The sequence below is a fragment of the Ogataea polymorpha genome (assembly GCF_001664045.1).
Source record: "Ogataea polymorpha strain NCYC 495 leu1.1 chromosome Unknown OGAPOscaffold_1, whole genome shotgun sequence".
Lineage (NCBI taxonomy): Eukaryota > Fungi > Ascomycota > Pichiomycetes > Pichiales > Pichiaceae > Ogataea > Ogataea polymorpha.
Window position 1 is genome coordinate 1501022 of NW_017264698.1, and position 14934 is coordinate 1515955.

The window sequence follows — 14934 nt, forward strand, 5'->3', positions numbered from 1 at the left end:
TTAACAGACACAAGGTGAAACAAATATTGAGGGCAACAGAGTCTGTCTATTTCACGGATGCCGATGGTCCTGTCACGGGTCACAGAGCAGATAATGAAATGGACGATACAGATTCTTCAAGAGAGTTCTCCTCCAACGCTCCAGAATTGGCAAGCTACACTAGTTTTTCCACTTCCTTACATGAAATTGCTCCAACTCCAGATTCAGAGAAAGAAGCAAACAGAGTCCCCGTCCAGATTACAGGAGTTAAAGGTGATCGCAGCATTATAGACAAGATTTCCAATACGGTGCCGATACAAGGTTTGACCCCCACGATGACTCTTTCGACTGAAGATGATACTCAAGACGACGAATGTAAAGGCCAATTCGTGTATCTATATCAAAGTGGCTACTTAGATCCATTTTGGCTACACAAAAATACAGGCTTGCCTAGTGTAAAGTCTCAAAAAGTGCACCTAAGAACCCTTGAGACTTCTCGTCAACCCCAGATGCAGATCATAGTTGAAGATGGATCCAGAAGTGAGTCAAACGATAATGCATTCAAGATAGAGACGTTTTACCCGCATACATCCAGTCTCATTGAGCTATTTTTGAAACACACTAACACATACTTTCCGGTGGTATCCACAATCGAGTTCCAAAAGCGCATCAACCAAAACAGATCTTGCTTTCTGCTTCTGAGCGCTCTAATTTTAGCAACTGATAGCTGGCAAAAAGATCCAAAATTGACGCTTATGGAGCCGCCTAACGTGAATCCGGTCGTCAAGCAGGTCACACAGTCAATTTTTACAGAAACCTCTAAGCCATCTTTCGCGGCTATTCAATCAAGCCTACTTCTGTCTCAAAAACTGTATCGGAAAGGACTTGGTATTGACGGGACACTGGAGCTTGCGATCCTGAGGGTAGCGTACACTTTTGCACAGTCCATGGGAATCAACCTTGATTGCACACACTGGAACATCTCTGTTTGGGAAAAAAAAATCAGAAGGCGTCTTTGGTGGTCACTCTATATTCAGGAGAAATGGTTCTCATTTTCTCTTGGCCGCAAAAGTCATATTTCGAGAACAGACTGGAATGTGTGCCCACTCACGGATTTCGACTTTGAAAATGAGTCTTTGTATGGGAACAGCGAACAAAGACGCCATAGTAGCAAATTGTTTTGCTTGATGGCGGAACTGACAAAACTCATAGACGACTACGTTAGTGAAGCTGACCAGAATGTTTCTCTCGAATCAGTGTATAAAAAAGCCGATGTTCATTTGCAATTAATTTCAGAATTCGAAACCAGACACTTCGATTATTTCAAATTGGAAAGCAGTGTATATCCTGACTCCCCAGTTGCTGCATTAGTGATAGCTAGTGTTACTGCCAAGGCGACACTATATAAATCAGTGCTTCATCGAATTTTGTTATGGGAGCAGGAGAACCCACCAACTACAAATGACGTCGGCAAACACCAATCGATATCAGAGGAGGCCAAACAACGGAGCATTTTGCTATGTGCAGAGATATTGGATATACTTGGACGGCTCCGGGCATATCATTTTGACTCGTTTTGGTATTCGTGGGCTAGATTTAACTTTGCTACTATTTCGAGCTTTTTTTTGCTCTTGAATCAGATGGCCTTCAAACAACAGGAGGAAGAAACAATCAAGTCGCATATCACCAAACTTCAATTTTTCATTCAATCTAGGTTACCAATCTTTAGCCACCTGACTCTAGCATCCCAGATTTTGGACTTAAATGGAAAGTGATCCAGGAATGAATAATGTTGACCAGAAAGCGACTTAACATTTACAACACCCGTGTGAAGAGGAAGCTATACTAATTATCCTGATAGAGGAATCGTACATAAATCCTTATCTTGATTAATGCCAAATCTGAAAACTCCGAAGCCCTTCCGCATTCGGGAATTTCTTGATTCGGTACTTGGCGAGAATAAATATGCTAACACCTAGGATAATATTTACCACCATATTATGTATCCGGACACTTTTGAAGGATTTGCTGTGACAGACACTTCGAGATGGTCCACAGTGTCCAAGATTGAGTTCAAGCCCAAGCCATTTGAGGAATACGATGTTGACATCCGCATTCTAGCCTGCGGAGTCTGCGGGTCAGATGTTCATACAGTCAAAGGGGGCTGGAGTCAACCTATGCTGCCAGTAATTCCCGGTCATGAAATCATCGGTGAAGTTATAAAGGTTGGAGATAAGGTCAGCACTGTCAATGTTGGAGATCGAGTTGGTGTTGGTGCTCAAATCTATTCCTGCCTCGATTGCGAGACGTGCAAGGAAGATCACGAGAATTACTGCACAAAGAGAGTCAGTACTTACAACTCCTTATATGCAGATGGATCGATGTCCTATGGAGGCTACTCCTCGCACATTCGTGCCCATGAGTACTTTGTTTTCCCAATTCCAGATGGCTTGAAAACGGAAGATGCCGCACCTATGCTTTGTGCAGGCATCACTACGTACGCTCCTCTTGTCGAAAATGGATGTGGCCCTGGAAAAAAAGTAGGAATTGTTGGAATTGGCGGACTGGGTCATTTCGCGATTATGTTTGCAAAAGCTCTGGGAGCCGAGGTGTACACATTTTCGCGTACGAGCAAGAAATCAAAAGACGCAAAAAAGCTGGGAAGCGATTACTATATTGCTACTTATGAGGAGAAGGACTGGGCAGAAAGGTATGCAAAGAAACTCGACCTAATTGTTTCTTGCGGCAACTCAGCTCAGAACTTTGATCTGGCTGGTTATCTATCTTGTCTGAAAGTTCATGGAAAAATGATTTCTGTTGGGCTGCCTGAGGAGCCATTCACTGTCAGTGCAATGCCGTTCATGAGAGGAGGGGTATTTTTTGGCTCTTCTCACTTAGGAAACAGACCGCAAATGCTCGACATGCTTAAGCTTGCCGCTGAAAAAAACCTCACTGCATGGACGGAACGCCTGCCGATTTCCGAGAGTGGTATCAAAGAAGCTCTTGAGAGATGTCATGCAGGAGATGTTAGATACAGATTTGTTCTGACTGATTATGACAAGTTCAAAGTGTAAGGTCTGCAAATTATATAAAATAATCTAAAGTTTTGGTGACCTTGAGAAAGAGTCTCCAAATCTGAGGTCTATCTCCGTGGAGAGCTCCTGCTGGTTGTAATTCCTTTTTGTGGCCAAACCTTCTCTTAGTCCGTTGGGATCCTTCTCGGTTCCTGAAAGGGATCTCCACTTAAACAGTCTAGTGTAAAAGTTTTCACGGCCCTCGATTTTATCGACCAAGAATTGTCCTAAAACCGGCAGCATCTTGAACGCGTGACCTGACCCACCACAGGCAACAAAAAGGCCCTTCTTTCCCGGGACAAAGTCATAAATGTAATCGTTGTCTATAGTATCCGTATACCAAAGCAATCTGCTCTCATATTGTAATTTTGCCTCATACAAGTCAGGGAAAAACAGCTTGAGCCATTCGTCAACTTGGCGGATTATGTGACGCGTAAGCATTTTGGTGGGAGGATTGCTATTGGAGGTCTTAGGAATTGACACAACTCTGCCATTCTCCAACTTAACAGGGTTGGTGTACTTGGTCTGTCTAACAATCATTTTCATGTACCCTTCTGGCTCCATCATTGGGAACATAAACATACCTCCCATATATTCTTTTTCTCTTGAATGACCAGTTTTCCAGCCAACCATAGGGAACACCTTGCTGTTGTATTTGGCCCTGAGATCAGCTCGATCGTCAGGGATCTTGAAGATGATGATATTACCTGAGGCAGCCTCGTTCATGCCGTCAAGCTCTGGGACAAGCAAAGTAGACCATGGACCACAGTTAATTACAGTCAAGTCAGCATAGTGCTTTTTCCCGTCGTTGGTAATGATTCCACCGTGAACAGTTTTTTCGTCGTCCTTGTAGATGTATTCCTTGAAGGTACCAGCCTTCTCTCCAAAGACAAATTTAACACCTAGCTGGGTGCATAAGTATTTGGCATACTGACAAGCTCTCGAGGCATATAAAATGCCAGAGGTGGTATCCAGTGCACCTTTCAGACTTGGAACTTTTTCTTTCAAATCAAGGGCAAATTTCACCTTTGATCCAAATCCTGCAGCATTGGCTCTTTTCACATCTACAGGATTGTTGATGTCGTATCTAAGAGGAGCAATCTGTTCCTTTTCAAAGTTTGCTCTGCTTGCCTTTTCTTCCCAGCCAACAATATCATCAAGTCTCAACATACCGCATAGATCGAGAATTTGAAGATCGGTATACTTCTTTGCTTCTTCAGGAGGAATGAATCTGATTTCGTTGTTCCATTTCTGCCAAATCTCGAACGCCTGGAACGCAAGGTCCTGGTAATGTTTCTTTTCAGCATACTGAGCTCTAAAGACCTTGTTGATGTCTGCCGAGGCAGTATCAGCTCCTTTAAGCAAAGTGTAGGAGTTGTCGTCGAAATCCAGTCTATCGAAGACCGTGATGTTTTTGTATCCATTGTTGGCAAGATGAAGCGCATTGGAGAGACCAAACACACCAGCGCCAACAATTATGATTGGGGAGTCTTTTTCAACCATTATTGCGTTTGTATATTTCTTGCAAATGTGCGCACCTTCATACTTTAGAATATATACAATATCGTATTTCCGAATTGGGTTAATACTCCGAAAATTCATATCAGGTGACTTGGCTTGCCTTATTCGGTAAATTTCAGTGACAAGATTTGAGCGAATATGCGAGATAAGATATCGCTGGCAATAGATAAACTCGAAATCAAACAAAATAGAAGGGTATGAACGCCAATTAATCCGCCATCTCTTTTTTTTTAGTTGGTCTTCATCATGGTTTCGGAGAAAGCTGTTGATTCGGCCAAGAATCTCATCGTGACCAATGTTGTCTCCCCTGAAGAGTTGAAGGATGTCGACCAAGGATTTGGATATGCACTGGAAACTGACAGAGTTGTTTTAGATCCAGAGTTTGAGAAAAAAGTTGTGAGAAAAATTGACTGGTACATCTTGCCCATGATGTGCATCCTTATGTCCTGTCAGTTGATGGATAAATCCACGAATTCCTATGCCTCCATTACTGGCCTCCGGACAGACCTCAATATGAGCTCAAAAACATACTCCTGGGTCGGTAGCAGCTTTTATTTGGGGTACTTGGGTTTTTGCTATCCCGCAAGTATGCTGCTTCAAAGGTTCCCGCTGTCCAAGACCCTGGGATGCGCAGTCATAGCATGGGGTGTCGTGATCTGCTGTCACGGTGCTACGCAATCGAGTTCAACTTTTCTCCTCTGCAGAACGCTTCTGGGCGTGTGTGAGTCGTTTATGGACCCTGCTTATATGATTATGACAAGTCAATGGTACAAGAAAGAGGAGCAGTACAGACGCTGTGGTTATTGGCTAGGGTTCCAAGGTTTTGGCACAATGCTTGGGTCTCTGATTGCGTATGGTTTCTACACCCACAAAAATGAGTTTTCAACGTCCCCATGGAGGTATTTATACGTCGTGACAGGTGTGATTACCATATTTTTTGGTATTTTGTCCATCATCCATATCCCAGATATTCCCGTCAAGGCGTGGTTTTTAAACGACGAAGAAAAGAAGTATGTGGTCGAGAGAATCAGAGGCAATCGAACTGGATTTGGTAACCAGCATTTCAAGCTGGCTCAGCTTAAAGAAGCTGCATGTGACATTACAACATATCTATTTTTCTTCTACATGTTTGGATATGGTATACCTAATGGCTCTATTGGAAATTTCAGCTCCATCCTGTTGAGTACAGGTTTCGGGTTTTCGACAGAGCAATCCCTGCTTCTGAATATGGTTGGGAGTGGAATTGATATTATCTTTCCATTGGCTTTTGCCTATGTCAATTTCTATCTGATTAAAAGCAGACTACTAGTTTGCTTCTTCATCAACTCCCTGGTGTTTACCGGCTTATGTTTGCTTGCCTTTGCACCCTCCAAAGGAGCACAGCTGGCAGGATTCTTTTTGTCATACCTGACTACTGCTAGTTGGGCATGTATGAGCTCTGTGGTTTCATCGAATGTTGCTGGTCACACGAAGAAAATCACAGCAAATACATTGTTCCTTATCGGGTTCTCAACTGGAAATATTATTGGTCCACAAGCCTTTCTTGGCTCCGAAGCACCAGTGTACATTACAGCTAAGAGGACCATGGTGGGCACTTATGTAATATCTGCCACGGTCCCTTTGATCCTCTATGTCATCTATTATTTGAGAAACAAAAAGAAGGACAGCAAACTGCTTGAGCAGGTGGACGATGACACGCTCCTTGCCTTTGGAGATCTCACTGACAAAACTAATCCCGTTTTTAAATATGTCATATAGCTTTATATTTAGGAAACATCCTCGGAATCCTCGTACATTTCTGCCTCAACTTTGCCCTGCTCCAGCAAAGAGTCCGCTGTTACCACTTTAGCTTTGGTTTCCGGATGTCTGCTGGCAATTTTGACAATTGTCCAAGGCTTCCAAGGATCGCATTGAGCGAATATAGCATCTAAGTCCTCCAAGGATCTACCAGCAGTTTCAGGAAATAAGAAATAGACAGCTGGGATCATTAGCAGATTCAGGGCTGCAAAAATCAAATAAGTAAAGCTCTTTATGCTCTCAAATGCCACTGGTGTTATCATGACCACCAGGAAGTTGAATGACCAATTTCCAGCTGTAGATATTGCATTTGCTGGGGCTCTGATACTCAATGGTGGGACCTCTGCAGGGTAGAGCCATCCCATTCCTAGCCACCCAATACCAAAGAACGTGTTGTAGACAAATAAAAGAACAGCGGCACCTATGGCAGCACCAGTATTCCCCTTGTTTTCCGACTCCCAAGTGGTGACGGTCAGCATTGCCATTGAGAGAGTCTGGCCCACAAGGCCGAAAAGCATCAGTTTCCGACGGCCGATGTTGTCAATAAATATAAACGCTACCCAAGCAGCAAGAAAAAAAGCCGTGCCATTGCAGGCAGCTAGAATACGCGAGTTCAATGCTGTCATTCCAATGTAATTTTCAAATATAGTACCAGCGTAGTAAACAATGAGATTGACACCCGATATCTGCTGGAAGATCTGTGCCCATAAGCCGAGCATAAGCCGATGAAAATCACGATGTTCTCCTTGGGAAAACAGCCTCTTGAAATTGAAAGAGTCACCTCCGGCAATGTGTTCTTCCTCTAATGACTTTTGGACATCACGCAGCTGAGATTTTACCTCAGGATGATCAACTGGAGTTCCATCTAAGGCTGCAAAAACCAACCGTGCGTCGTCCAACCGTGATTTTTTGATAAGCCACCTAGGAGATTCTGGGAATCTCAGTATAAATGGCATGATAAGTATTGGGAATATGAGTTGGAAGGCAACTGGAAAGCGCCACGAGATTGGTCCAGAAGTGAAATAGAAGCCAAAGTCTACCCAGTAGGAAAATGCAATTCCTCCTGTAATGAGTGCTCCAGATATCATCACCAGTCTTCCTCTGCCTTCAGGCCTGGAACATTCTGCTTGCCACATAGGGATTGTACTGGTATTGATGCCGTTTCCAACTCCTGTAACTATTCTGCCAACTATCAAATGTCCGACAGTAAAAGCAGAGCACTGTAATACTGCTCCCACGATCATAATTGCACACCCAATAAAAATACATTTCCTTCTACCGATTTTATCGCCGTAGCCCATGGTAGAGAGTGCACCAAACAGACAGCCAATTTCGTACACAGCTATGGTGAAGCCTTGCATTGTGGCTGCATCGCTATGACGAGAAGTGTCAATTGAAGGAAAAGTTTTCTTGAATGAGTCCAGCGTTAGGAGAGAACCCATAACTCCTTGATCGTAACCAAAAAGCAAAAATCCAACGGAAGCCATCAGACTAACAGTATTTTGAAGCGTTTTACCTCTCAGACCAATGAAAGTCGGAGAGTCTGGTGTCGAAATTGATTTGGACATAGTTTCAAGCCTTTGAATGCTCAACGGATTGAGCTCCTTTTATATCAGCAGAAGATCAAAAGTTTGTCGAAAGCGGGGCATTGCAAGACAAATGTTACACGATTAAGCGACACTTGGTAGTTTAGGTCACCGTAAAGCCACTTCCCTATGACCAGGACACAGAAGGCTAATGCATGACGTGTCTGAATTTCCGCCTTTTGTGCCCCGCATGATAACGATGTATCATTACAATTTAACGAGGTACATCAGCGAAAGCGCGCTTTACACAATTGTATCTATTGCATAATTTATCAGTTAGTACATACTGATCAGACAAGTGGGAAAGATGACGTTTTGAATATTGTGTTAGGAGTAAGGGGTACTTTTTGAGGCCATAGGCTATTCAAGACTATTTAGCGAGAATTGGGAAATGCTGGAATCGGCTTCTGGTTTAAGTATAATAAACGATGGAGAGGGGTTAGGTGTTCCAGTAATGTTCCTCACCGTCACCAATCCAAGAGGATCAAGAAATTGCGCACGAGATCCAATTTACCAAACCCTCGGCCATGACGTCAACTTGAAATAAAAATAAGCAGGTCGTATGCAGGCAAAAAAAACAATCCCCGAAAAAGGGTTCCTACTGAAAGGGTGCGCGCAGCGTGGACCAAAGCAGCCTTTGAGACCAATCGATCAGCTGACCCCGGGATATTCCTGAGGTCAGCCAGTGGCCATTTGCAGCCAGTGGGATACACTACTTAGTGGATAGCAGGGTATTAGGTGCGTTGTGTATGTAGGTCAGATAATCTCACCGTAAGCCATGAAGGAGTGAGTAGAATTAAAAAGGAGGAAAAATTAAATGTGGAGGGAGGGGCGGAAGAAGTAGCAGAAGAAAAGCAGGCAGGGGGTGGCGGGGTGGCGGGGTGGCGGGGTGGAGCCCGCAGGATCATCCACCAACACTGGAGGATCCTCGACGGCCACTGCGGGAGAGTCTACCGAAGGCGCGTTTACAGGAACTCCAGGCTCTTCTACTGGAACAGCTTCCACGGGATCTAGCATCTTATCTGCAAGCTACTCAGATCCTTCTGCTAGCTCTACGGGTAGCTCCGTCGGTTCCACAAACCTCTCTACAGGTTTTTCCAGCTCCTCCAGCTCTTCTACTGAATCCTCTACAGGAACTTCAAGTGATACATCTGCCTCTGGAAATGGAATTAGAGCCTCAGACACCTCTGGATTGTCATCTGGCTCGCCAACAAAACCTGCTACTTCCGACTCAGACTCTTCATCCCAGACGTCTGCATCTGCAGCATCTGGAGCTTCAATCGTCTCTGACCCGGGAGAATCCAACATTGCAGACCCAGGTACAGTTTCTAGCCCTGCCTCTGCCTCTAGCTCCGACCCCTCTTCCACTGGCTCCGGAAACTCTTCCAGCTCCGCTGGTTCTGGGTCTAACTCTGGCTCCACTGACAACTCTGGCAGCTCTGCCAGCTCGGACCCAGATGACACGGATGCATATTCTGAGGCTACTGCTTCTCCGTCATTGACCATGGCATCAAAAACGGCTTCCGTCGCAGCCCAAGACAACGCCAAAACCACGGCCTCGGAAACCTCTCGTAACACCTCTACACCAGCTCATACCTCCACCTCTGCAACCGACTCTGCAACCGGTTCGGGCTCGAGCTCTAACTCAGGCTCGAACTCCAACGCCACCTCCGGCTTTGATTCTGCCTCCACATCTGACGCTAGCTCTAACATAGCCTCGGGCTCCAGTTCAGCCTCGGGCTCCGACGCTAGCCAAGTCTCGTCCTCTGAGCGGACAACTTCGTCTGCAGCTTCTGGCGATGAAACTTCTCCTTCTGCCAGCCAATATACCCTCTCCACCAGCACGGTCAAGAGCAGTGCTTCTGCCTCTCTGTCCATGGCCAGCTCGGTGACCACTTTCGAAGGTGGAGCAGCCCGCTCTGTAGCACCTTCTCTCTTCTTCGGGTTCCTGGCACTTCTTTACTTCGTTTGATATAATACCGAATCCTACAACAGTGTATGTCTAGTACCAGCTTCTCGAAATTAACACCGTTAGTACCATAAATTCACTGACAGTTTTTTGTAAGTCTACGCAACGGGTTTGCACTACTAAAATCCAGTGTATAAATTATGGATGTCTCAAATCAGGGAGAACGATTTTCTGTCTCTCAATTCGATGCAGCACGCAACATCTCAAACGAGACCTTCAAAAGAGAGACGATTACGGTACACTGGGTGTGAGTTGATCGGATATTCGGAAACTGAAATCACAACTCCCAAAAGGGGTAGCCCGGGAGCTATCTGATGCAGACATGAGTTTCTCCACAGGCATGGCTCTAACCAGTGCAAGAAGTTTTTGCGAAAACTGGCCCAGCCAGTGGAGACTGAAGTCCTGGAGTTGCAAACAGTGTCCAGATCCTGGGCCAGATGGAAAAATACCAAAAAAAATGCCTTTGGGTGACTAACTTGGAGATCCTGAGTCAGATTAAACAGATGTACATTTAAATATTTTCGTACCCTAATTTTTCATCATGTCCGCTTCCGTCCCTGGAAGGCCGCCAAAGCTGCTTTCCAACGCCTGCTTGTTTTGCAAAAGACGAAAGAGAAAGTGTGATGGAGCACAACCATGTGCAACATGTATCAAGTATAATAACGCTGATGGCTGCGAATATAGCTCCGAGAACGATCGGCGCAAAAAAAAGTACGACTCGACTCACATCGATTATTTGGAGGTCAAGGCCGACCTTCTGGAGTTGCATGCTGCTAACCTCATCAAGCGGACCGAAACCCTGAAAGATTTTGATCTCAGTTCGATCCTCCCACAGCCACCGCAGTTAACTCAGAATAACGACTTTGCTCAGCTAGGACACATGGGAGGACAGTACACCAACATCAATGCCCTGGAGGAAATTGTGTCCACCGCATGGAAGGTTAGAAAGCACGGAGATAAAACGGAGTTTTATGGACCGCTTTCAGGACGGCAGGGTGTGGTGGAGGACGGAGACGAGAACTTTTTGAATCCGGAAACTGAGTTGCTGGATATCGATTTTTGCTCACCACAGTTCAGAGAGCGCCTTTTCAACGTGTTTGAGGAAAACTTTGGCAAATTTTTCTATGTTTCCCAGCTTACACTGGAGACGGTGCGATCCTGGCCGTATCCATGTGTTGAGCCGGACCACCGTTTATTGATGTGCTCAATTTTTGCTTACGCCTCGGCTTATGTCCGACCATCTATCACACATGCGTTTCTTGAAAGTGCCGAAAACGCTGCAATCGCTGCGTGCAAAGAAGCTTTGAACGAAAACACCTTACAGGGGTTACTTATATTGTCATGCTTTGAGCTTGGGATGGCCCAAGACTCAAGTTCTTGGCTGTTTGACGCCATGTGTGCTTCCCAGGCCCAATACATCGGTCTTCATACCGGTGAGAAGCTTACCGAATCTAGTACCTCAACAAGTGTTGTGCCTACATCGCCACTGAAGAATGCGCTTTTCTGGTCCATCATTTTGCAAGACAGATTCATAACTACTGTGTTAGGTCGTGGCTGTAGAATTCAGTATTTCAGAATCATGACCCCATTTTATAGCCCAAAAAGCTCTCCAGAGAACATTGACAGATATATCAGTGAGCTGACATTCTCTTTCCACTCAAGACTGTGGTATCTCCATGACCGGTCCACTCAACAAATATACTCTTTCCGAGCTGATTATTTGCACAATTCCCATCGACAAATGCTGCTTGAACAGGGGTTTTCCAATCTCCGCGCGCTTTATGAATCATTCCCTGATGTAATAATGTTGAAGCCTGTCACGAAAGATAAACGGATTCTTCTTTTACACCTTTCCTACTATGTTGTGCTCCTGCTGCTGCACAGGTCGTATCTTATTCAAAACCCCAAAACTATCATTGAGCTGATGGTCAAGCTATGTACCTCAGCATCCAAGGTTACGGAAAGATACTCCGAACTTCATGGTTTCAACAATGCTCCGTACTTTGTTGGTTATCTCCTCTTCCAATGTGCCATGTTTGACCTGTTTATTCTAGCCAACAAAGATGAGTCGTTCCAGGCAGCGGCAAACTCTCAATTTGTGAAATTCGTGGCTGCCTTGAGTGAATACGCAGATGTTTGGACTCGGGGAATAAAAGATATCAAGGTTTTGGACAATCTTGCTAGACAGTGGAATGTGAGTGTGCCCATTCTTGATCAGTTAAGACAGGGAAGTCAGCCTCCACCTGAGTCTGTGATTGCTCAGAACGATGTCTACCAAAACTATTTGAGAGGCGAAATGGATCGAGACTTTGCAACGGATACCCCTGTTCTTGATATTTACAACATACCCACATTTCTTGATAGTTTCGATTTCGATTTTGCTTAGGTCAGAAGTACACTACATACTGTTTATCCAAATTGCGCGCATTGCACCAGTTTTCGACCACACCGTTCATTCCTGGCGGTCCACATACCAGTAGCATATACTCTCCCATTTTTTTCCCCCGAACATAGGTGTCTAGAATATCGAATGTTAACCTGCCTCTCACTCCGCTCCAGTTCTCCGGTAGATGATCCAGGTCCGACAGCGAGTAATCAACTTTAAATTGTTCTGGATATTTTTTCTGTATGTGGTCAAGCTCTTCTCGAAGCAGGATATCGTCAACTTTTTTATTTCCAAAAAATAACTGAACGCTTGTTCTATCTTCGGGATCGCTGAAAATAGCTTGCAGAACCTGGTAAGTTGGAGTGATGCCCGATCCTCCCGAGATCATAACAAAATGCTTCATTTGATAAGGCTTGTTATTGAAACTGCAGTGCCCGCACTTGACATACTCAAACTCGCCGACAGGTCCTTTAACCTCGATCTGGCTCCCCACCTGGAGGTTTTCGATAAGATTTGTCATAATTCCGCCTTTGGGGTATTCCCTATTTGGGAAATAAATCTTTATCAATATCTCTAGACGACCCCGCAAAGATTTGCTTGATTTGGGGGTGTATGCCCTGATCACATACTTGCCAGATGAATCTCTTAGCCTCAAAAGCAAGTGTTTACCCGTTGGCAGACCAGAAAGCTGTTTTGAATGCTCCAGGTCGAACTTGAATATTCTAGAGTCGGAAGAGATAACCTCTTTTTCTGCAAGCGTTATCTTGTGCCATTTTCGCGGATCGAGCAAAACTTCTCGCTTCACATTTTGCTCTACAGACTTCACTTTTGTAACTGAACTGACCTCTTCGAGTCTTCCCAGGTGCATGGAAGGGAGCAGCTTTTTAGCAAAAGATGAGTGAATTGCAATGAAGTCGTCGGTTGCGTCTTCGCCGCTCACCATCAAGATCGACTGGGCCCCTCCTGGATGGTCTTCCAGATACGAGCTACCATCGAACACTTGGCCTTTGACAGCAAACCATGGCTCTGTCTCGCTGTCCTTGTGTGCTTCAAACTCTGAATATTTGATAACGACGTCCATTTTCTCCCGGTTGCACATCATCTCGAGATCCTCATCAATATGCGGCCTCCTTTCAGCCTGCTTGACCGTGTCGTCCACCTCTCCCCAATTGTTATCTAGAATATCTCCACCCTCTGCCTTGACCCTATCCATCCAACCGCCAGGCTTGTTGGCCACCACGGGATGCTCAAATCGAAGACTCTCACCCTCGCGGATAATGGCGACTCGATACCACCAGTTGTTCAGCATGGACGTTACGTTCCAGTACATCGTGCGCGGCTGAACCATCATACGCTCATCCATGCCACGAACGAGAATATCTTTTGACCTTGCTAATTCAGAAAGAGGAACCTTGAGCTTCCAGAAACACCAGCACAGGCAGCTCATTCTGTCGCAAACATTCACAAGTCCGCCAAACAATCTGAAGTAACCTGCTTCCCTATATCTGTCTTCCGGATAGTCTATATCTGCCAGTTTCCAACTCTTCCCTTTGTCAAGACTGACCTCGATCCGGCCTATTCTGACTCCACCTCCGTTGTAGCCAAAACCTGCAATTTCGTACTCGTCCTCTGAAATCTTGATAACCTGCTGATTTTCGGGCTTGCAAATGATCGTTTGCAAGTTCAGATCATATATGGCATATCGCTCGTCTTTCCACCACCTGTCATCACTTTTAGCCATCTCTGGCGTCACCATGGTTGGAAGAACCCGATTATCAAAATAATGATACCAATTTTCAGACGGCCGATCGCTCACTACTAGTTTCTTTAGCCATTTGACTGATCGTCCACCAATAACACCGGGGATTACTACTCGAAGGGGCTTTCCGTGGTCAGGATGCAACCACTCGCCGTTCTGCTTGTATGCGATCATGATGCACCGTTCAGGGTCCATACACCAGCTTAAGCGAATACAGGTGCCGTATGCGCCGTTTGCCGGATCATCTGCACCCTCCATCCATACGTATCTTGCTCTCTTTGATGGTCTAGCCTTGCCTATTACATCTCCAAGCATGCATCCTGTCCAAAGAGAAGTAGATGTTCCAGCTGCTCCCCAATTGAAACCGGCTCCCTTCTTTACCATATTCTGCTCCTTTCTTCTGTTTCCAGCGCAGACCATAGTAACGGGGGTTGAATAGATATCAAACTGCTCCATTATGTCTGACAATTTGATTTTATAAGGCGTTTCAACCATCCCTTCAATTGAAACTTCCCAGTCTAAAATATTTTCATCAGGAACGTAAGGAACGGGGCCGTGGTTTCTCACAAAGTGAAGACTCACTGGAGTGAGAAACCCCGAGTCATAAAGCTTTGTCAGTGGCGGCTCAGAATTGAATGGGCGTGAACCAGTGAGTCTAAGAAGGTCAGGATCTCTAGCGACAAAATTATCTTTGGTCTTCAGATCTGTTGGAAGCACCTCGGTAAGAGGAGAGTCTTGCCTGACTGGAAAAGGTAGCTCCGTGATATCTTTGATTTTCTTGATCTCCAGACCATAGGTTACCTCAGTGACAATAGAATCCATTACGACTATCCAGAATTCTTGAGAAATTACATGAAGTCCTT

At 45.1% G+C, this 14934-nt stretch overlaps 7 protein-coding genes across 7 annotated transcripts; 4 read left to right on the forward strand and 3 right to left on the reverse strand.

Moving 5' to 3' along the window:
- The first annotated feature begins 884 nt into the window (after positions 1-884).
- OGAPODRAFT_81378 (uncharacterized protein) lies at positions 885-4592 on the forward strand. Its single transcript, XM_018356515.1, has one exon. The coding sequence runs from the start codon at positions 1980-1982 to the stop codon at positions 3051-3053; it is 1074 nt and encodes a 357-aa protein (XP_018213591.1). The 5' UTR covers positions 885-1979; the 3' UTR covers positions 3054-4592.
- Positions 2408-4592, reverse strand: OGAPODRAFT_15485 (uncharacterized protein). The gene has a single exon (XM_018353766.1). The coding sequence runs from the start codon at positions 4221-4223 to the stop codon at positions 3078-3080; it is 1146 nt and encodes a 381-aa protein (XP_018213592.1). The 5' UTR covers positions 4224-4592; the 3' UTR covers positions 2408-3077.
- Positions 4593-4820: 228 nt separating this feature from the next.
- On the forward strand, positions 4821-6332 carry OGAPODRAFT_44554 (uncharacterized protein; the record flags this gene model as incomplete). The annotated part of the gene is made up of 1 exon (XM_018355476.1): positions 4821-6332. One exon carries the CDS (start codon positions 4821-4823, stop codon positions 6330-6332), a length of 1512 nt encoding a protein of 503 aa, XP_018213593.1.
- On the reverse strand, positions 6309-8040 carry OGAPODRAFT_15486 (uncharacterized protein). The gene has a single exon (XM_018353767.1). The coding sequence runs from the start codon at positions 7937-7939 to the stop codon at positions 6341-6343; it is 1599 nt and encodes a 532-aa protein (XP_018213594.1). The 5' UTR covers positions 7940-8040; the 3' UTR covers positions 6309-6340.
- Positions 8041-8735: 695 nt separating this feature from the next.
- On the forward strand, positions 8736-9929 carry OGAPODRAFT_11416 (uncharacterized protein; the record flags this gene model as incomplete). The annotated part of the gene is made up of 2 exons (XM_018353272.1): positions 8736-8743; positions 8972-9929. The coding sequence occupies 2 exons, from the start codon at positions 8736-8738 to the stop codon at positions 9927-9929; spliced, it is 966 nt and encodes a 321-aa protein (XP_018213595.1).
- Positions 9930-10467: 538 nt separating this feature from the next.
- OGAPODRAFT_6548 (Zn(II)2Cys6 transcription factor) lies at positions 10468-12312 on the forward strand (the record flags this gene model as incomplete). Its single annotated transcript, XM_018355806.1, has 1 exon — positions 10468-12312. The coding sequence occupies one exon, from the start codon at positions 10468-10470 to the stop codon at positions 12310-12312; it is 1845 nt and encodes a 614-aa protein (XP_018213596.1).
- Position 12313: 1 nt separating this feature from the next.
- Positions 12314-14893, reverse strand: OGAPODRAFT_97447 (nitrate reductase [NADPH]; the record flags this gene model as incomplete). The annotated part of the gene is made up of 1 exon (XM_018357950.1): positions 12314-14893. One exon carries the CDS (start codon positions 14891-14893, stop codon positions 12314-12316), a length of 2580 nt encoding a protein of 859 aa, XP_018213597.1.
- Positions 14894-14934: the final 41 nt, after the last annotated feature.

Excerpts from the sequence above, each read along its gene's own strand:
- OGAPODRAFT_81378 (XM_018356515.1), top strand. The coding sequence starts at position 1,980 with ATGTATCCGGACACTTTTGAAGGATTTGCTGTGACAGACACTTCGAGA.
- OGAPODRAFT_15485 (XM_018353766.1), bottom strand. The coding sequence starts at position 4,223 with ATGTTGAGACTTGATGATATTGTTGGCTGGGAAGAAAAGGCAAGCAGA.
- OGAPODRAFT_15486 (XM_018353767.1), bottom strand. The coding sequence starts at position 7,939 with ATGTCCAAATCAATTTCGACACCAGACTCTCCGACTTTCATTGGTCTG.